The 22,430-nt window shown below is 50.0% G+C and overlaps 1 protein-coding gene across 2 annotated transcripts in view; it reads right to left on the bottom strand.

Moving 5' to 3' along the window:
* GRID1 (glutamate ionotropic receptor delta type subunit 1) overlaps positions 1–22,430 on the bottom strand; it is a 634,358-nt gene that overhangs the window by 31,312 nt on the left and 580,616 nt on the right. For both annotated transcript variants that reach the window (XM_055325891.1, XM_055325892.1), the window contains exon 13: positions 10,287–10,482. In XM_055325891.1, coding sequence (XP_055181866.1) covers positions 10,287–10,482 — 196 coding nt within the window. The remainder of the gene's footprint in view (positions 1–10,286; positions 10,483–22,430) is intronic.

Genomic DNA, 22,430 nt, shown 5'->3' with positions numbered 1-22,430 from the left:
AACCTGAACCACTTCTTTACTCCATATACAAAAATTAATATGATATGCAACATAGATGTGAAACATAAATAGATGAAAAAATGTGAAAATCTTATAGGATAAAATGTGCAACTTTAAGGTAGGAAATTTTCTTAGGATAAAAAGGCATTAAAACCATAAAAGAAAAAAAACCCTTATATGTGGGGTTTTATCAACATTTAAAAATTCTACTCTTTAAAAAACACCATTAAGAAAATGAACGGGCAAGTTACAGACTGGAAATTATAGCTGCAGGACTTGCATTTGATCAAGGACTTACATCTAGAAGATATTGAAAACTCACCTAAATCTATAATGAAAAGCTGCAGTGGCCTGTAAAAATTAACAAAATATTGTGCGCACACTTCTCAAAAGAGGCTATGTGGATGACCAATAAGCACATGAAAGATGCTAGCCATCATTAGCCGCCAAAATAATGCCAATTAAAAAATGGGATATCCTTCACCATGTCCACGTTTTTGTCATAAGCATCTTTGCCAGTCATCTTTGCTGAAAGCATTTCTACCGCATAACTAACTGGCCATAAGGCAATTTTGCTATAAAAGATAAAATAATGAAAAAGAGAAGAAGGACATTACAAAGGACATAATGAAACATGAAAAAAATAAAATTAATTATTAAGATAGATATCGGTTTTCCAAATACTAGGATGCATATTTGTAACTGAGCTTTGTATTGCATTATGGGAGCCTCCTACACTGTTCATTCCTGGCACAGGGTCACACGTCCACTGACAGATGTTCTATGGAAAATGTGGAAGAAATGCTAACGCTGTAATACATTTGTAACTGAGCTTTGTGATCATTGTAACTGATCTGTCGTCATTTTCTAGTGTTGTCTAGAGTGCAATCTGGCTTTACACTCCCTTATTTCACACTTCCAGTAAGTTTTATCACTGTATTTTCTATCAAGTCAACATATGGATTTGTCATCATCCACTATTTTAAGACCATCATCTCTACATGTTACTGTGTAGAAATTATGAGGGCTAGCTAAGATTTATATAATATAAAAAAAGAAGAATTTTTCAATGGAGAAATGAAACCAGATTGTCAACCAGTTATTCTATCTTTATGGCAAATCGCCTGGTGGCTAATTAGTTATGTGGCAAAAATGTTTGCAGTGAAAATGCTTGCAGCAGGATGTCTGCGGCAAAATTATCTAGAACCATCCTTCACATCCACTAAATTGTCTGCAGTCAAAAAGACTACAACACTAAATGTTGGTTAGGATGTCCAGTAACTGGAGCTTACAAGTATATGGCTCAGGTACGACTAGTGGGAGCATAAAATAGAGGCAGAGTTGCTTGGGCAATTCCTTATAGAGGCAAATACACATCTACCCCATGACCCAAGAATTCCACTTTTGTATTTAGTAAAGAAAAATGGAAACATATCTCCACAAAAGATCTGTATAAAAATGATCATACAGTCTTAGTCGTATCAGTCCCAAATTGGCAACAACTGAATGCATGTCAACTGGATGAACACATTGAGGGTTTTTCATATAATGGAATACTACTCAAAAAGAAGAAAGAAAAAGAAGTACTGATATCCACAACTTAAATCTCATTGGTGTTTCACTGGGTGAAAGAAACTGAGCACAATACATATATTTTATATTATTCTGTTTATATGAATTACAAGAACAGGTAAATATTTTTTTAATTTTATTTATTCCTGAGAGACACAGAGAGAGAGGCAGAGACACAGGCAGAGGGAGAAGCAGGCTCCATGCAGGGAGCCCGAGGTGGGACTCGATCCCAGGACCCTGGGAACACACCTTGAGCCAAAGGCAAATGCTCAACCGCTGAGCCACCGAGGGGCTCCAAGAACAGGTAAATCTAATCTGTGTTTCTAGAAAGTTGTAAGTGGTTGCTTCTGGGCATAGGGAGAAGTATCCAGAAAGTGACAAGAGGAAATTTCCCCAAATGATGGAGAGCTTCTATAGCTTGTTTTCGGTGTTGATTACACAACTGTATACAGTTGTCTAAGCCCATGCAACAAACACTTAATACATGTGCATTTCATTGTCTGTCAGTTATACCTCATAAAAGGACTAGGTGATACTTGTCTTTATATGTTAGCTATCTTGTTTTCCTCACAAAGAGTAGACGCTGAGGCAGTTTGCTGATGGCTACCGAATGTCAATCTTTCTTTTTTTTTTATAAATTTATTTTTTATTGGTGTTCAATTTGCCAACATACAGAATAACACCCAGTGCTCATCCCGTCAAGTGCCCCCCTCAGTGCCCGTCACCCAGTCACCCCCACCCCCGCCCACCTCCCCTTCCACCACCCCTAGTTCGTTTCCCAGAGTTAGGAGTCTCTCATGTTCTGTCTCCCTTTCTGATATTTCCCACTCATTTTTTTCTCCTTTCCCCTTTATTCCCTTTCACTATTTTTTATATTCCCCAAATGAATGAGACCATATAATGATGGTCCTTCTCCAATTGAATGCTCATCTTTCGTTACCATATTGGACACTTCCTGCTGAATGCATTGGTAGGCTCACCGCTAACCTGGGCAGGCTCTTCTCAGTCTCACAGATGGCTCAGAGAGGTGAATTCACTTGACCAGAGACAAGCCACAGATTATATTAAGTCAAAAGTGGGACTTAAACTCCCATCTCCAAACTCCTAGGAGAAGCTATCCAAGCTACGTGTCTTGAATGGATGAGTAAGTGAATAAATGGACAAATAAAGAGAAGAGACTATCCAACTCGAAAAATGGATATGGTGCTTTCGAGCAAGTATAAAAGATATAGAGATGAACAGTTATCCCGTGTGAGCATCTCAGAAGGAAGGAGGCACGTCAAATCCCTGGTATGCATGGACTCAGAAGCAGAGAAAGAGCTGAACAGGTGTCCTGGACAAGCCTGGAAGGCCTGGCTGCTGCCAAGCCTGTGTTGTTCCTTTCTTCTGCAGGGGCTGCCTGTCTGTACCGGTCCCCTTTCCAGGAGGCCAGAGCCACATTAAGAGTCCCTTTGATCAAGCTGGCCAAATCTCCCTGGTCATTGCACCTAGCATCCCCCAAATACAAAGGAACATATTCCATCAAAGCCTCTTCCCACTCACTCCTCAGTGAGAACTTCCAGAGGCTGGGAAACCAGGATGCTTCCTCAACGTGCTCCTTCCAGATGAAGACCCGTGGGGCACCCACGTTCCCTGTCCTCCCATGGAAAGCTGCAGTCTTTCTGGGGACCCCGAGAAGGACCTTCCCGCCTCAGAGTACGGCCCCTAACCCTATCCTTTTCTGCCACAGGGTACAGTTGCTGACATTCAGCAGACAGCGTATGCAAAGGAGGCAGCCCTTGTCACAGAGCAGAGAGCAAGAGGAAGGGACAAAGCACAGTGGCTGATGGTTGATACCCAATCTGGTCCAGGGCGAGCATTAGATCAGTGTGGAAATAAATAAGATTTGTGGGCCTGTTTTCTTCCTGAATTTGCATTCACACTTTATGACCTCAGCGGTATTTACCGAGTGGAAAAAACCACCTTCTGTTACGACTGCTGGACTCAAAAGCTACCTCCCTCGGAAAAATACTATCTCTAGCCACAGGGTCTGAAACAAGCGACTTGTGTATGTATCCGAAGAGCTCAATGAGCTGCGAAGATTGACATTTGAACTATTAACACCGTATTCTATTTGACAATGTTATTAAATATGAGGTCTGATTTATGGAAAGCCTTAATAAATTGGCAGTCCAGGTCAGCCCTGGCACTGCACCGAAATTGGGTTACACTGGATATTACCTGCTTGTGTTGATCAAAAGCTGAAGAAAAAAATTCCAACAACATGGAAGTTTGATTTCATGTGATGAAGTTATTCTTGTATAAATCTGAGCCACCTGCCAGCCCAATTCTGCATCTCAAAATGTCTTTAATTGATATTTTAGTAGTTTGGAAATCAAAAGATCAAAATCGGAGACTGAAGAAACCTTTGCTAAGGTACAGAAGGACAGGTAAGGCTTTTAAAAGCCAGTGTCTCCTTACTTTGGCGTAAAAGAGGAAGGGAAATAAAAGCACAGGTAAAGAGGACGCGAGGGAGAGAGGCACAGTGAGGCATAGAGATGGGAATGCTACCCCCTGGGAAGAGGAAGTTTGGAATGAGCCTTGGCTTGGACTGTGCCATGACTTACTCAGGTCCCTGTGACCTTGGGCAAAAGCCACTTCATCTCTCTGGGGCTCAGGTCCCAGTTCTATACGACATAGATAATGATAATCAAGTAGTTCTGTTTAGGATGAAAAGAATAATACACGTAGATAGTCTGGCACAGGGCCTGGACCACAGAGACGGCTCAACAGATTTCAGGGGGAGACGAAGGCTGGGCCAGGAGCAGAGCTGGGACCCAGGATCGTGAAGGAGAAGCCCCTGGGCCACCAGGGTTAGACCTGAGAAGGACAAGAGAGGACAGCGTGTGGGCAGAGCCCGTGAGCCACTAGACGGCACAGAGCTAAGATGACGCACGGCTAGATACGCCAGCGTACCACTGGGTGGCCCAGAGCTGGGTGCTGTGCTGCCGCAGACGCCTAGGGGCTGTTAGATGGCACAGAACTAGAGAACGGGCTCCTGCCTTGGTATCCTTGCACACCCTGAGACCATGCAGAGCCAGATGACAAGGGACTGGACATGCATATGAGCTCTTAGATACACACTAGGGCAGCGTCCCCGGCCCCGCTGCTGGCCCACACCAGGGATCCGCAAACATGTCCTGCAAAGGGCCACGTCATATACCTTCTAGGCTTTGAAGGCCTTATGGTCTCTGTCACAACTACCCAATTCTGCTGAGGCAGTTGGGGAGACATCGTAGACCGCACGTAAGTGAAGGAGTGTGGCCGTGCCCCAGTGAAGCTTCATTTACAACAGCAGGCGGGAGGCCAGATTTCGCCCATGGACCGGGGTTTGCCCGTACGGGTCTACGCCTTCCTGGGCTGACAGGAGCGGGTGACGGAGGGAGAGGAAGGCAGCCCCTCTCCTCTGTGCGGACTGGCCGGGTTTCCTTCCTAAGACAGGGCCATTAAGCAGCAAGCCTGAGCTGGAGCCTGGAGTGACCTCCCTTCCCAGTCCCATCAGGGAATCCACGGGGGTGACCTGCTAACCGATGGCACCAACTACATCTCAGATTTATGCATTTCTGCTCAGCCAGCCAGCACGTGACTCATCCCGGGACAACCCCGTGTTTAGGAGACTTACGGAGCGCGGGCAGGCCTGTTGGTAGAACTGCATGCTGTGGGCACTTAATAGGAAACCACAAATGTTGGAGAGGATGCGGAGAAAGTGAACCCTCTTACACTGTTGGTGGGAATGTGAACTGGTGCAGCCACTCTGGAAAACTGTGTGGAAGTTCCCCAAAGAGTTAAAAATAGACCTGCCCTACAACCCAGCAATTGCACTGTTGGGGATTTACCCTGAAGATACAGATGCAGTGAAATGCCGGGACACCTGCGCCCCGATGTTTATAGCAGCAATGGCCACAATAGCCAAACTGTGGAAGGAGCCTCAGTGCCCATCGAAAGATGAATGGATAAAGAAGATGTGGTCTATGTATACAATGGAATATTCCTCAGCCATTAGAAACGACAAATACCCACCATTTGCTTCAACATGGATGGAACTGGAGGGTATTATGCTGAGTGAAATAAGTCAATCAGAGAAGGACAAACATTATATGGTCTCATTCATTTGGGGAATATAAAAAATAGTGAAAGGGAATAGAGGGGAAGGGAGAAGAAATATGTGGGAAATATCAGAAAGGGAGACAGAACATGAGAGACTCCTAAATCTGAGCAACCAACTAGGGGTGGTGGAAGGGGAGGAGGGCAGGGGGTGGGCGTGACTGGGTGGCAGGCACTGAGGGGGGCACTTGACGGGATGAGCACTGGGTGTTATTCTGTATGTTGGTAAATTGAACACCAATAAAAAATAAATTTATTATTAAAAAAATAATAATAATAAAATAAATAAACAAAACTGCCTTTCCCTCATACACTCCTTCCTGTTCTCTCCTCCACGTCTGAGCGGCCACCAGCAGGAAGGAGTGGGTCGCAGAGGTGGGGCCACCGTGACACGATCCCTTCCCCTGGTTCTGATGTTGCGGAGAAGTAATCACCTCTTGCTAAGCAATTTCCCACCTAAATTGGTTTCAAGTCATTAAAAGCTGTAGCACTCCCAAAGAAAAAATAATAGCAGCGCTCTGAGGTTACCCTCTACTCCAAGCTCCTTGACTTTAGTAGCAATTAGACATCGCTCCACTCCCGAGCGCCCTCCAGAAATGGAGCCAGAGTCGCCAAAGAGTAACTGGAAATTAGAAGCGAGGTCACCCTCCCCTTGCTAAAAGAGCTTTTGGTGACGTCTCTGGGGGGAGGGCACCCCCTCCTCACCTTTGCCAGGCTCCCTACGCTGCACAGAAGCAAGGTGTCTTTGGCTGGATTTTTCCTTAATAGTTCCTGAATTCAGGACACGACCCTCACTTGGGGCGGCGCCCCCCCTCAGCCTGGTCTGCAACTGGTGGGTGGCATTCTCCAGGTTTCTGAAGCTGTAGCTTGGCAAGGGGGTGGGGGTGGGGGGACAGGTGAGGGGCCGCCCCATGGGGGCAGGAGACAGGGAGAGTTTCAGATATAGGAGCCCCCCCTCCTCACCGCTGCCTCCCAGGCCCACGAAGAGGATCTGAGAGCAAAGCTGAGCTCTCCTTCCAGTAAAAAATGCAGTCCACTCCATTTTCTGACAATACCATAAACTCACTTTTATGACACTAGTTATAAAACCCTTAACATTTGTCTAGTGCTGGCAGTCGGTCTTTTTTTTTTTTTTTTCTTAAAGATCCGAATATACGAGGGAGATTTGTGATCCCAAAGCTGGTTTGGGGTTTATAAAATGAAGGTGTCATAAAAGTAACACATCCTATGTACTGGAGAAAGATTAGGCTCTGTACCACGAAGCTACAGGCACTTGGAAGGAATCCTTTCTTTGCATCTTCCCCTACTTACCTTCTCTACGTTGCTTTAATTGTGAGTTCAGACCCTACACATCACCACGGGGGGATGATTTTTAATGTGCCAGCAATGGGCTAGGGGTGAGTAGGATGATGGGGACACTTCCCTGACGACCCATCTCCAGATTCATCTCCCTGTGGTGAGGGCCCTGCGGTGCTGTTTGTTCTCTTAAGGTGCACCAGGAGCGAGGCCAGCAGGCAAGGACAAAAGGGCCTGGCGTCTCTAGGAGCCAACCTCTGCCTGGCTTGGTCGGGACTTACGCATCTGGAAGGGTAGGTAGGTACACAATCCGGGATTAATCACAACCCTAGGTCCAGGACAACAGGAACACACCATGAACGTACTCCTTAAATGGGGTATTAAGGAGTACGTTGTTTCCTATTAGTGGGCCCACATGAAATTGCCGTTAATGCTTTTTCTGATTCGATGTGTTATTCTGCGAAGATTCAACTGTGCTATTCCATGAAGCTGTAGGCCATTCATTTCATTGCAGGTCATATTTTTTCACCTTGTTAAAGCTCATTTGGATCATTTCCAGGGTTCTGACTCTATAAGCAATACTACCCTGACCTTTCTCACTTCTGAAGTGCGTTCAGGAGTGTCCTTTCTTCGGCGGATACATAGGAGTGGCCTCGCTGGGTCACAGGGTATATGAATGTTCCGTTTTATAAGAGAATAGCACGCTCATTTCCAAAGTGGTTGTACTGGGTATACTCCCACCAGCAATTAACCACCTGTTACTCCCGTCCTCTCCACCACCTCTCGTTTTATGCCAGTCTAATTGGTGTAAAATGATATACCTTTATGGTCTTGATTTGCATATCCTCAATCACTAATGATTTGGAGCATCTCTTCCTAGGCCTCCTGGCCATACGCATTGCCTCTTCTGTGAAAGGCCTGTGCAAGTCTTTTGTCCATTTTCCTGTTAAATTGTTTGAATTTTTCCTATTGATTTGGAAAAGCTCTTCCTATAACCTTGATATTCAATCCTATCTTGGTTATAATGCATTGTAAATATCCCCTCCCAGTGTGTGACTTGTCTTTTTTTTTCCTTTAGAGTGTCTTACGATGAATGGAAGTTTAATAAAGTCAAAAGTAGCCATCTTTTCCTTTATAAGGAGTACTTTTTGTAGCACCGTTGCAATGAATCCTCATAAGAATCCTATGTGAATCAACCCTGGTGATCAATGGGGTGACAGATGTTACAGCCAGATCACCCTCACATCCAAGATGAATGGATAAAGAAGATGTGGTTTATGTATCCGATGGAATATTCCTCAGCCATTAGAAATGACAGATACCCACCATTTGCTTCGACGTGGATGGAACTAGAGGGTATTATGCTGAGTGAAATAAGTCAATCGGAGAAGGACAAACATTATATGGTCTCATTCATTTGGGGAATATAAAAAATAGTGAAAGGGAATAAAGGGGAAAGGTGAAAAATGAATGGGAAATATCAGAAAGGGGTGGTGGAAGGGGAAGGGGGTGGGGGTGACTGGGTGACAGGCACTGAGGGGGGCACTTGACGGGTTGAGCACTGGGTGTTATTCTGTATGTTGGCAAGTTGAACACCAATAAAAAATAGATTTATAAAAAAATTCTCAAAAAAAAAAAAAAGAATCCTATGTGAATGGGACTATCGGCTCTCTCTGAGAGACAAAGCAAGCAGGGAGCAGAAACTCAAAGGCCATTTGGCCTAGGCCTTACATTCATAAGAAGCCTTAAGTCAACTTTGTATTCATTCTCTCCAAATGAGGTCGCCTACAGCTGCAAAGATTCATTGTCAGGGATGAAAAAAGACCTAGGAGTTGGGGTTAGAGCGCCATCCTTTGTAATTCACTAAAAACAAAGAGATTTTAATAAATGCTGTAAGCAAGGGAATAGCACATTTTTTATATTGCATTCTACTATTTTTGTCAGGTTATCACTTGGGCGCGGTATCCACCATAACACGTTCTTCTGAATATTTTAAGTTTCTGAGGAGGCCCCACAGGGCCTCTCTCCACTCTGAGAAGGTTCCAGACAGGAAGAGCGCTGTCCCCGGTTTTACATAGTTGGTGAGCACGGAGCTGGGATTCACACCCAAGCGCGTCAGGCTTTAGAGCCCAGACGCGTTCCGCTGCTCAGTGTGGCTCAACAGCAAGAAGCCATCCCAGGCGAGCTGCTGCGTGAGAACAGAAGGCAAGGGAGGAGGCGCAGAGGCAGGCTGGACTGCTCGTCTGCGCGGAGACAGCAGCCTTGCACAGGTGCACAGCTTTCTCACACCATTCACTAGCAACCTCAGGGACAGCAGCTACTGCACGGGAGGGTCCCCGGACAGGACACCACCACCAGCAGCTCCCTGATGAGACACCTGCCTTCGTTCCGCCATCTTCTTCCGCATTGACCTTCGAGGGCTCCGCAAGCACGTGGTGGATAAATGCCAAACACAGCCCGGACCCAGGCATCAGAACCTACCTCGGAGTGTGACCCCCTGTCTTTGACCCCCTCATCTGTATAACGGGAGGACGATGATTACTTCAGGTCATTGTGGGCAATTAGATGATATAAATGAGTGGAGTCTAACCCGCTGCTGAAGAAGGTGATGGCTTTTCTGCGTCCTCCCTCTCTCTGGCCCTGGCTCCCTCTCACCTGCTCTCCTTCAGCTTCCCCCACCATAGACTCCATCCTGGGTTTGCTATCCTCATCACCCCCCCCAAACACACCTCTTTTCCAAAGCACAGGCCCCCAGACACGCCAGGCCAACTGTCCAGCTCTTGCTCTGGGCCTTCTGCCCCTCACGTGTGCTCTTCTCCACTCTAACCCTGCCCGGGGTGTGCCCACCCTCTCCTCAACCTTGTCCCCTCAGTCCCTCCACCTCTTACCTGGTCCTCTACTTCTGCTTTTGCTGAGTGTTCTCCCTTGGGCTGGGCAGGCCCCTGTGGGCCCCCATCCTATAAACCCAGGAGGCAGGGGGTCCATGTCTCAGGCTTAACTTGTCTGCTCTTGACTGAAACTTTGGAAACTTAGAAGATACCTAATGAGCAGCCCCTCTGCTTCTGTTGCCAAGAACGGGCATCTTACCTAAAGAATGTGTGCACCACACTCAAGTGCCTGTGACAAATTTCTATCCAACTGGCTGAAGACGGATCGCCCTGCAGGTGACAGGGCTACTCAAAGGAGATGCTCTGGAAAGGTGTCTCCTACCTTGGAGATGACGGTGCCCACAGCCCGTCACAGCACACACGAAGCCAAGGCCAGCTCCCGCCTACCTTCCTGATGCCTTCCGAAGGACTGGACACACAGTTGTCAGCCCCTCCATTCTTGCTGATGGTCCGCCAGAGTTCAGCAAACGTGCTGTCTTGTTCCAGGGGGTTGGTGCCCTTGGCTCGGAAGTACTCATACACGGCAGAATCCCGGACGGTGCCGTAAGATATGTCGACTTGTTTGGAGAGGTCTTGGAACGTCCTGAAAGGGCAAAAAGGAGTGAAGGGTAGGTGTATGTCACACACCGCGGGGATATGAATGGGCCGCAAGGTTCTCCTGAGGACCCCAGTGTGGCCCATTATCCACATTCTTCACTCCAAACCCCAAGTAGCTGCAGTTCCTCAGCCCAGAGCATGACTGGCCAGGGCCTAATCCTATCACAATGATGTTTCCTCAGTGTAGATTAATTCAATAGGGTTACTGAACACCCAAAACCAGGTCCTGTGCTGAGTTCAAGGGACAAAAGGGTGAATAAGCCATCATTCCTGCCCTCAGCCATAGAAGCATACAGACAACCACAGCATAAGAGTCAGGGCAACGTGGGTGGCTGGACCCCAAAGGTCTCTAACTCCAGCGCCTACAGAACCGGGAGGAAATACATTGTTGGCAAGATTGATGATGATGATGATGATGATGATGATGATGACAAGTCCCTGCCGTTTAGAACTGGTGTGGGCAGGGACATGCACTCAGGATGTGCAGTGAAGAGCCATGTCCCCGCCAAAGCTTGCAGCTCTTCTAGAGTCCCACCCAGTTGTTGCATTTTGAGCACCACCCCTCAATTTGTCTTCAGTAAACAAAGAAATCTGTGATTTTATATGAAGTGTCCTGATTTTTAGGTGTTGACAATTATTAAAAGATGGCAAAGATAAAAACAAAGCACTTCTGAGAGCCTGGGGCTTGTTGTACACGAAGGAGAAGCAGGCAGCTCAGGCCATGTGCATGTTGGGGGGAGGGAGAGCACGAGGGGGTGGATAAGGAGAGGCTTCCCTGGGGTAGGGGCAATAGTCAGACCGGGAAGGACCACTTGGCACAAAGCTCTCCCTCGCCTTAAATGAGCACCACCTGGTTCAGAGTGTTGAGAGATCGTCACATGTAGAATAAAACGGCAAAAAGAACAACAATCCTCTAAATGCTCTCTCTCCAGGCTCCACCTTGATCACTCTTCATTTTCTCTTCCAGAAACCTGTTTCTCCTTTGTGCCAACCAGGATCATCATCGCCTCCTCTCCCTGAGTCGCCCTTTCCATGAGGGGATCCCATCTTCTCAACCTGACCTGCACACCCTTCCATCTTCTGGTCTCATCTCCAGCTGCTGCACCTGTCTCCTCGCAGCCCCAGAGCCAATGCTGATAGGAGAAATTCTACACAGTCCTCCTCTACTGCACCAGGCCATGGTGCTTCCTCTGCCTGGAGCCCCTTTATCTCACTTATCCACCTGATATTTTCCTGCACACACCCTGAAGATCCAGATGCCTCCCTTCCCCGTGCAAAGCCATCACCATCCCTTTCCTTCCCGTGCCATCTCTACACCTTGCATGGTTTCTATGGCAGCATAATATCACTGTGATTTCAGAGGACAGCATCCTAGAGCGAGAGGAAGCAGATCTCGGGAGTCTAACCACCTGCCTTACCTCAAAGCTCCACCATCACTGACACTGCAGGACTGGCAGGTTAGCTCTAAACTCTCTGTGCCTCAGTCTTCAAATCTCTTAAAACAGGGCAAGAAGCAGAGCCCATGGCATGGGGCCGCCATTAAGCCTAACTGAGGAGCTGTGTGCTCAGCTCATAAAGCAGGGCCTGACACAAACTCGGTGGCCAGTAGCTAGTAACAATTATTCTGCACAGCAGGCTGTAAGAATTTGGAGGGCTGGGGCCGAGGCAGCCTCCTCTCTGCACCCGTGGCCCTGGATCCAGGGCTGACACCAGCCTCCACAGCATGCACAGAGAGGAGCCAGCCATGGATGCTTCCTTCTGCTCTGGGGACACACTCCACAGAGTTCCTTCAGGCCCTGCTACATGGCCCAGAAACAGAGCTCGGTATTTGTTTCCATACATTACAGATGAAAGGAAACATAAAATAACAAATTCGATGAAGAAATCTTTCTAATTATTGTTCATTATTTATATCTAATTGAAGCAAGATGTTCCTTTGCTTGAAGGGCCCCAAGGGTTGTAACTCTGTCGTAATCTGCCTGTAATGAAAGGAGGAGGAATCTTTTTTCCCACATTTTTTTTTTTATTTTTCTCATGGTAATACAAACAAACGCAAGGCTTTGATGAATGGGAAACATCAGGATGAATTACACAGTTGAGTCTAAATACTGAACTGCTCTAAATTACTGCAGTTTCCATGAGTATGGAATGAATGCGTAACTGCCAAGGAGCTCAGCACTACTGTTCCATCCCCACATTTGAAATGGAGATTTCTTCTCTCTTCTCAGTATTTATTCATAACTGTGCCCCTGGCCAGAGGCTCAGGGATCATCTCTGGATGACAAGTAGGCAGCCCGAATGTTTATGGCTTCATGTCCACTTCTGTCCCAGGAGACCTCATTGTTCCCACCCCCAAACACCACCTCCATTTGCTGTGCCAGCCTCATGGCTCTGCCCCCACGGCCTCCATAGATCATCTCCTGAAGCCATGAGTCACTGCAGAGGGACCTCTCTCATCTCAGATACGCACCTCCTCTTTCAAGGGAACTTCCCAAGCTCACTAACATGCCCAGCACACAGTAGGGATTTCCACCATCTTTCAGAGTCAATTAACACCATCAAAGGTTTAGACGGGAGGACCCAACTACACATACACCAGAGCCATCATCTCCTTGGGGCACTCTCACCCTCTCGTCAGAGTGTGCAGCTTTGGAAGGGACACAGAGGGAGGAGTAAAGGAGGACGGGAGCAGCTAGCCCGTCAGGCTCCGAGCCAACACTGGCAGTCAGAGAAAACAGAGGTGCACATCAGATAGGACAACCCATCCGAACAAGCGGGAGATGCCGAGCTTGGAGAAGGCAGCACCAGCACACTTAATTTAACATATTCCTCAAATTAGTCCCTTTAGCAACAACTGCTGCAGAGTGTTGATGCACCCCCACCACAGAGAGATGAAGATCTGTCTGTCACAGCCGGTGTGACCTCCATATGCATGCCGCCACTGGCTACAGTCGTTCAACAACTCATCCTACAGCTATGGAACAGACATGAGCTACAGCACAGAGGTTCAGAGAGCAAGGAATGAATGCTGGGCATCCTCACGGGCTTCACGGGGAGGGGTGGGACAGTGATCGCGAACTAAACAACGTGAGCAATGTGAAACAGGGTCCTGCCTGGGGGACCCTGGCAAGCCCAGGGGTGGAGCAGCTGGCTATGGTCAGAGCTAAGGGAAGGCTTCGTGGAAGAGGAAACGTGAAGCAGAGCCATGAAGGATGGGTGGGGGTAGCTGGACGGAGAGTCGAGGGTAAGGTACTCCAGCAAGACAAGCTATCACCTGAGCAGGTGCTAAGGGTCCAGATGGGACACACGCCCCAGGGCAATTCCTATGGGCTAAGATGACGTAGGTTTTGGAATCCTGCAGGTGTGGGTGTGAACCCTGCCTGTGGGAGGTAGACCAGTAGTTCTCAAAGTATGCTCCTCAGAGTCATGGCATCAGCATCACCCAGGAGCCTTGAACACGTGCAGATTCTGGGGTCCACTCTCAGAACTGCTGAGTCTGACACTTGGGGGGAGGCCCTCAGCAATCTGTGCTCGCATGGCCTTCACGGCCCCCCAGGGTGTGTGCACACAGGCCTCAGCATCACCGGAGCAGACCTTGGTCTCCCCAGCTCTCACCTTTCTCACATCTGTGGTGAAAATCAAGGGTCACAGACATATGTCCCACACGGAGTCGCTGTGTAGAAACGGCAGCCCTTCTGTGCAGCTGTCAGGAGGTAGCTCAAGTGGTGGAAGCAGAGAACGGTACACAGGAGTCCTCAGTGACGGGGCCGACACGGCCACACTCGGATGGAAGCAACCCGGGACAGGCAGCTCCCCTACACTTTTCTGGGCTCACAAGACTGAAGGCTGCCTTGGCATCTGCCCACGTGCCTCCCCACTAAGGAGCCCGCGCTCGAGCTTCTGCTGCCCAGACTGTCGCCAAGGGACATGCAAATGGCTCCTGAGCAGCATGCAATGGGCCGCCTTGTAAACAGGACACATTTTAGGTCCCGGGATGCCCTAAGTGACAACCGGAAAGAGCCTGAACCCAGAAGGAGCATGAAGATACCCAAGTCGACGGGCAGGCCACATGGAGCTTGGTTTCTTGTGAAGGGCATGACGGTAAGGGCTTGCAGTGGCTCCCCGGGAATGCAGTGAGCACCGGGCGGGGGGGGGGTGCTCCCAGGAAGGGCGTCTTTATTCGTTTATTTCTACTGAAGTGCAGTTGACACGCAATGTCCCATTGGTTTCAGGTGTACAACATGGTGACTGAGCAAGTCTGTACCTTAGGCGACGCTTGGCCTGAGTGCCGTGGCCACCTGTCACCATGCGATGCTCTGGGGACAGCGCCGTCTGTGTTAGGGAGAGAAGTCCTGAAGAGCGTCCTCCCTGGGCTGGCCTGTGGAGGCCTGCGGTCACTGCGCAGGGTGACACCGCAGGAACGTGGCCCTGTGGTTTGCACCCGTCCCTCGCCGTCAGTCCTCTGACAACGCGCAGTGTTGAATCCTCCCGTGGCAAAGCCCGGCCTTTCCCCCGAGCTCACTTCTGAGCCAGTGTCTTTCACTCAGTTGTGCTCTATGGAAACCGGGTTTGAGACCCAGGGAGGGGCTCCTCTGCACCTCTTGCCCGGGGGGGCCTATCCGGGGGTTCTCCCCTAGAGGAGGCATGGCTGGCTCCCACGAACGCACCCCACCGCCTGGCAAAGGGCCTTGCAAGCAGCCTCCGCCTCTGCGAGCCACGCCCTCGCGTGGAACAGGCACTCGGGCAGTCCCACGCGGTCTCCTCCAGCTGTGGCCAGGGGCGCCCTGCCGGCTCGGTGCCACCCCCCTCCCTCCCTGTACCTTTCTCCGTGAATCCGTCTTACTATTTCCTAGATACGTTTTCATTAACAAAGAGATAAATGCGTTTGCAGCATGAGGAAAATCAATGATACAGAATTTATAAATACATCTTTGCATGTTACAGAGAGATTTACGTTGGCAATAGAGATAAATGCCCTCGTAGCAGGAGCGGAATCAATGTACAGTACAGGTAAAGCAGATTTTAAAAACTGCGGGGCTGCCGTAATCACAGCCCGACAAATCCAAATCCAAAGCCCCGTTATTGTTCCTTAAAAGGAAAAGAATGTAGTAGAAGGACCCCAAAGGCATGGCAGGGTGGGGGTGCTCCTCCTCGTAATCTGAAGTTGTTTCAGCTACGGCCCACAGATGCCTTGATGTGGACCCAGCAGCCTGGACCCATCGCTCCCGTCTGACCCTCCAGGAAGGACGCTGTGCGAGTTACTTGGGATTGCCTGGCTGGGTTCACCAGGCCGCTGATGGGGACATCGGGCATCGGTGCCCCCAGCTCCCACCTCCCACGGGGCCCCTCTGGCTCTCCCCCCACGCAGCACTCTCCCATCCGGGGCTTTGCCAATCCCTGTTCTCGCCTCCCCCACCCCGGGGTCCCCCAAGGTGGATTGGGCCTCAAGCGAAGGCTGAGACACCCCAAGATGCCTCTCAAACTTGGGCTCCAAAAGGCTTCACAAGTGCCTTCGTTCATTCATTCATTCATTCATTCATTCATTCATTCATCCACAAGCCCATTTCCTCGGCATCTGCTTGCAACAAGCATGGCCCTCGGGGGCCAGCGTGGGGAGCACAGAGTTCCCGCCCTCCTGGCTTCTGCGTGGCGGCAGTAGGGAGGCAGAGACACACATGGACACAGCCACAAACACAAATAATTAAGGCATGCCAGGGTCAGCAAGCTTTCTGGAAAGGGGGGGAAGCACACAGGTGCGGGAGACAAGGGCCTCGCACGCTCTGGCCCTTTGTGCTTTTGTTTTTCTAGAATGCTTTGAAAATGTTTCCAAAAACAAAAACTGTCTTAGCTTGCTGGCTGCTCCTGTGGCCTGCGGGGCTGTGGTCGGCAGACCCCTAATGGCATGTACCCGGTGACCAAAGGTGCTAGAAGATTAAGAAAGCAGAGTAAGGATGCTAGAGAATAAGGGAGGAAGTGATTAGATCAAGTGCACAGGGCGGGGGGGGGGGGGATGGACACTGAAACTGACACGGTGGGGGGCAGGTGCTTCGGGGCCCCTTGAGGGCACCCTGGGGGGTGGGCTGACATCTGGAGAAGCCTTGCCTCCCGGGGAGCAGAGACGGGCAGGCTCCAAGTCCGTCAGCCTGTCCTTCCCTAGCACAGCTTGGCAGGGCCCGCGTCGTCATGGAAGCCCAAGGGTCCCTGGGGTGGTGCACGCACTCCTCTGGAGGCCGCCGGCCATGGCAGTGACCACAGGTGTGAATCCCAGCAGGGAAAACTGCCAGGCTACAACCTCCTGGGGTTGCTTGGTGACCCACCGGAAGGAGGGCGGCGGGGCCCACGACAGGGAGCCACGTCCTTGACCAAGTCCTCACCTTGAAAGGCAAGCCCTGCGGCGGCCACAGAGGGGGGCACGCGCTCAGCACCCAGCACCCGGTCGCATCCACCCCCCTCCCCACCCCACCCTCCGCATTGTTTTCTCTCTACAATTCCCTTTCCATTTTTCGGAATGCTGTTGACATAAAAAGATGCCCCAAATAAACTCTTATGAAAGGACTGGTATTTGTAGACAGTATATTTGCATTGGGGTAAAAAGTAACCATTACTAAAGGTAAATAAATAGAGGAACAAAAAGGGGGGGGATAAGTACTGAGTGGTGGCGAGACTTCCAGTTTTTACAAACGTGTTTCTGTAAATTTTGCATTTTTTTAATTACACTGTAAACACAACACAAATCCTTAAACATTTAAAACCCTGCTGCTGCCCAAGGGACGCTGTGGGCTGTCCGCGCTCTTCGTGCACCCTGTGTGCACCCCGGCGAGCTGCGCAGGGCCGCGGGGACCCGCGGGGGTGAGAGCGGCCCCTCTGCTGCCCCACGAGCTCCTGGCCTGCAGGCTGACCCGGAGGGCTGGGCCGTTGGGGGCAGCCAGGGCCTATGGGACGGAGGGCCCTCCCCAACGAAGGCTGCAACCTCCCTCTCTGGCACATGCCCTGCCTGCTGCCCTGGGGGGGGGCAACGTTTCTGAAAGGTGGGCCCATGCGCTCAGGTGCTTCTGGTCTGCCAACTCGGCCTAGACCCTGGAAGTGAGCAGGACTCAGTAACGGGCCCCGAGGGAGGGACTGAGCACTGGGCCAGGGACTGAGTGGAGGCCCTGGCGTATGTCGGAGGCTGAGCGTCCACATCCTCCACTAAGTCAAAACCGGGGACCCCTAAAAGCATCGCTAATGGGTGCTCAGTCTGGAAGCCTCTTGCATTCCAGATCTGTCTCGTCCAGCCTCAGGTTCCTCAGCTCTCCGAGCCTCCACGCCTCCACTCAGGCTCGCTATCTGTCCATCCTCCGTGCCCTGCCTTCTGCACAGGACTAAACCCCTCCCATCCTCCCTCCCATCCTAGGGATCATCTCCGCTGACATCTCCAGTGGGCACAACGGATGCCCCACCCCCAGGATCCAGGCCCTGTCACATCGACCCCCTTAGACTTCATGTGTCCATCGACACATCTGTCTCCTCACCTCAACGGTGAGCCCCACCGGGGCTGAGCTCTGCCCATGTCTGGCTCCCTATGACCCCACACTGAGACTGAAGACAAGAGGTGCTGACATCGTGTTTTCTGGAAGAATCAACTCTGGTTTACAACAACTCTGTGTTTATAGCTGAATATCATGGGGGGAACAAAATCTAGGCTGGAGACCAGCGTGGTGATAGGTCTCACTGTAGAATCACGACCACTAACCTCAGGTGGATCTCGTGCTGCCTGTCGGGCTTCCAGACTCCCCTCCTCGATTCATCCTCCCTGTCCCATGGATGACTCTCAGATGATGACCCTGCTTCCCGTCTCTTAAGACAGTAGAAGCAATAGTAGAGAACTTTGCTTCTCTATCAAGAACTTCCTTTCCTGGAGGCAGAACATGAAAGACTCCTGACTCTGGGAGATGAACTAGGGGTGGTGGAAGGGGAGGTGAGTGGGGGTCGGGGTGACTGGGTGACGGGCACTGAGGGGGGCACTTGAATGGATGAGCACTGGGTGTTATTCTATATGTTGGCAAATTGAACACCAATAAAAAATAAATTTATTTTAAAAATTAAAAAAGAAAAAGAACTTCCTTTCCTAAAACCACTGAATACCTGCTGGCCCTACTTTTAAATGGCGGTCTGTCCTTGCTCCAAATGACGTCTTACTCTGTCTCCTGGAGCCCAGACATCCTTGCCTTCTCAAATACGTTGCTCTTCCAGTTGCCACCTCTACCTCCTACATCATCAAATTGCTTCTCTCTATGGATCATTTCCATCGGCATGGAACACAAACATCTTCTGTCTTTAAAAAAGAAAGACCAACCAACTCATTCTTTGAGATCATGCCCTCCTGCAACCACTCTCCAGTTCTGGGAAGGTATCCATAGTCACTGTTCCCATTTCTTATCAACCTACCTTGATTAAGTTTTCATCCTAACACTGAACTGAAGCTGTCTTTGTCAAGGTCATTAATGATCTCCCAAAGATGGCAGCAAATCCCCACTCCAGTGGAATTTGACAAACTTGACCACTCTGTCCTTCTTGAAGGCTTTCCCTCACTTGGCTTCTGGGACATGACTCATTCTTAGTTCTCTCACCTCGCAGGTGCCTCCCTATCCCTCTCCTTTCCACTCCTTCTCTTCCCAGACTCTGAATCTTGGGGTGTCGCAGGTTCAGCCCACAGATTCCCTCTCTTCTCTAGTGACATCCCTTTCAACATGATCTGGTCAAGTCAACTGGCTGCAAATACATCTACACCCTGATGCCTCCAAGGGGCCACCCCAGTCCTGACCCATCCCGTTGAATTCTAGCAAATTGCCCACACCCGACATCTCCATTTGGATGGTTAATAGGGCCCGAGACAGAACACGTTCAAACCCAAGCTCTTGAATTGGGAGCCCAAGAACCCAGCACCAAACCTATTCCTCCTTTCCTTTGTTCATGTCCAAAGAACATGCCTCTATTTTTTGAGCTGCTGTGGACAAAGCCTTGGAATTCCTGCCAATTCCTCTCTTCCTTGTGTGTCTCACACACTATCTCAGCATATTTTCTCTCTTCTATCATTGAGAGAGCTCCAGAAGCAGACTACGTCTCATCACCTTCACTGTGTACCACTCTGTGTCTTAGGTGGAAACTGGGGCCGTCTCCCCATGGTCTCCCTGCCTCCACCTTTCACTCAACAATCTATGCCTCAGGGCGATGGGCAGAATGATCCTTTTAAAGTCTATGTCACATCATGTCACCTCTTTGTCCAAAATCCTCAGTTGCTTCCTCTCTCTCGAAGAAACACCCCAAATCCTCACACGGCTTGAAGAGTCCCACACGACCAGAACCCAACACCTCTGCTCTCACCACACTGGCTTATCCTCCCTTCCCACCCCAGGGTTTCTGTAGCTGTTTTCCCTCTGCCCAAATACTCTTCGCTCACATCTTTAATTGGCTCACTTCCTCAGCTGTCTTGGGTCTCTGATCAAATGTCACCTTCTCCGTGAGGCCTCTGCTGACAGCCCTATATAAAATACCACACTTCTTAAATTATAGGATAAAAGCAAAGAAAGATATCACAGGTTTTTAATGTCAGTTCTCTCCCTAGAATGGGACTTGGTTGTTGGGTTTACTGCTACACCACCAGTGCCAACAACTGCATGACCAATCATCCTGGTTTGCACAGGGCAGAGAGATTTCCTGGGACACAGGACTTCCAGTGCTAAAACCAGGATAGTTGCAGCCAAACTGGGATAATTTGCATCCCTACTTACAACAGTGCCCGGCACAGAGCAGACACTCGAATAAATATGGGTTATTATTATGTGCATGAATAATATATTAATGAATTCGCTTTTTTTCTCACTTTCCAAATGGGTAGGTTGGATATTGCGTTGGAAAGGTCTTTGTCTTGAGTTGACCATTCTCCTTTCAGGACAAAAGCGGGTCAGTCATCTGCAGAGAGGCAGGCATAATGACGGCTTGAGACTTGAATAGAGGAACTGTATGCAGCTTTGAGCCAGGACACACAGCACACAGCTATGTGGTCAAAGCCGGCCCAGGAACCAGCCACCGAGGAACTCGGGGATGGGACCGGGTCATCCCCAGGCTTCCTCCTCAGGATACTGAAGCTTCAAGACCCAGCTTCTCTTTGGATCTAAGGGAAGCAGCATTGGCGGAGAGCATCCTCTGGTCCTGAACCCTCCATGCAGTCTGCTTCCCCGGCTCCCGTGCCCCTCGCCCTCCGTGAGAGTCCTGTGCAAAACAGCCCCGCCAGCCAGCAGTACCTCCACGCCAGGAACACGGCCGACTCCCAGCTCTCGACACCCGCAAATATTTGCTGCCACAAATCAATACAAAAGCAGGATGCACCATTAACCTTTAATATATCAGTGCTGGGACTCTTAATCCATTATGAAGCTGTCATAAATGTGACCAAAATGCAAATGGGAGCAGCAGCCCTTCGGGAGGATGTGAAGGTGCCTTCATTGCCTCCTGGCACAACCTGCGTCCCCCTCTGCTCCAGAGAAACAGCCTGAGTCTCCCCTCTCACTGCCGGCTTTTGTTTTCACTGTCCTTCCCTCCCTCTTCTCCTTTCTCGATGTCTGACTGAGCCCCTCAATTATGTCAGCTTCCCAGGCAGTCACTCGATAGGCTGCAAGAAAGCTGGAATAATGCTAACTTCCAGTCACTGTGCTAACACTTCATTTGTGTTGCTTCATTAACCTTGGCTGAACTCTTACATAAAGTCATTATTAACCCCCCATTTTAGAGATGAAGAAATCAAGGCTCAAGGAGATTAAGCAGCCCATGGAAGGCTGCAGAGGCAGAAAGTAGGAGAGCTGTCTTTCCACTCAGCACCTTTCCACCCACCTGACTGTCATCCTGCAGTGATGTCAAGCAGCCTGCCACACGGGCAGGATGAACGAGCAGACAGTCAAAAATACCAGGCGAAACACACTGTTGGCAGGAAGCTCAGGGTAGTTGGGACACGCTGGTGAGCCAACCGCAGCTCCACGGAAGAGAGACTGGGGTGGGGGCCTGCAGGGAAGGTCAGCAGAAAAGTGAGGCTTAAGTTCCGCCTTAAGGAGCAACCAGAAGCAGATGCATGGAGGAGACGGACAAGAGATGTTCTGAGCGAGGGTGACCGTACACTCAAACCACGGGGGTTTGGAGGGTGAACCCTCTGGGAACTACTACCAGGTAAGGGAGCGGGAAGGGTCAATAACTAGGAAGCTACTATGGAGAGGACCAAGGGCTAATTACTTAGAAACTACTGAGGACACTGGAATGAGATGGAAGCTCAGACCTGATGGAGGAGGAAGGGCTGACGTCCCCCCGATGATTCCAGCCCCGGAGAACAGGTGCGCACCTGTGTACACCAGGCGGTGGGGAAACTGCGGGAAGCAGGGCTGAGGAGCCACGGTGAACCCGTGCACTTGTACACGTGTGTGCATGCGTGCAGGTGTCCGTGTGTTTAGGGCCTGGGCATGTACACGTAGGAGTGTGCCTGGCGGGACCCCAGGGTGTGAGGAAGGGGGCCGGGTGGAGGGGGCGCTGCTGGGTGCTGGGACGCTCAGACGGAGAGATGTCATGCACTGTGACAGGCTTGAAAAGAAAGGAGCAACGAGGGGCTCCTCAGGGGTGGAACGGCGACCGCGCGGGAGGCAGATTTGTGTGACAAGGAGCCAAACAAAGCAGCCAGCGCGGGGATCATGTCTCATGCCACGTCTGCCCACCTGAGCTTGTTTCTGGGCCTGGAAAGCAGAGACCCGGGCCCTCCCCATGCGGGGAAGCGGGGAAGAAACCTGGAGCACGCGCGAGCCTGTTACTGAACAACACAGAACCGACTGCAATTAAACGCGAAGCTACAAGACGCTGGCTGTTCTGAATCCGTGGGCAGAAAAATCACTTCAAGGAGGAGACAAGACTGATGGG

Source organism: Nyctereutes procyonoides, unplaced genomic scaffold (genome assembly GCF_905146905.1).
Source record: "Nyctereutes procyonoides isolate TBG_1078 unplaced genomic scaffold, NYPRO_anot_genome, whole genome shotgun sequence".
Classification (NCBI taxonomy): Eukaryota; Metazoa; Chordata; class Mammalia; order Carnivora; family Canidae; genus Nyctereutes; species Nyctereutes procyonoides.
The sequence above is the reverse complement of the archived record's forward strand: the minus strand, read 5'-3'. Positions and strand labels throughout refer to the sequence as shown.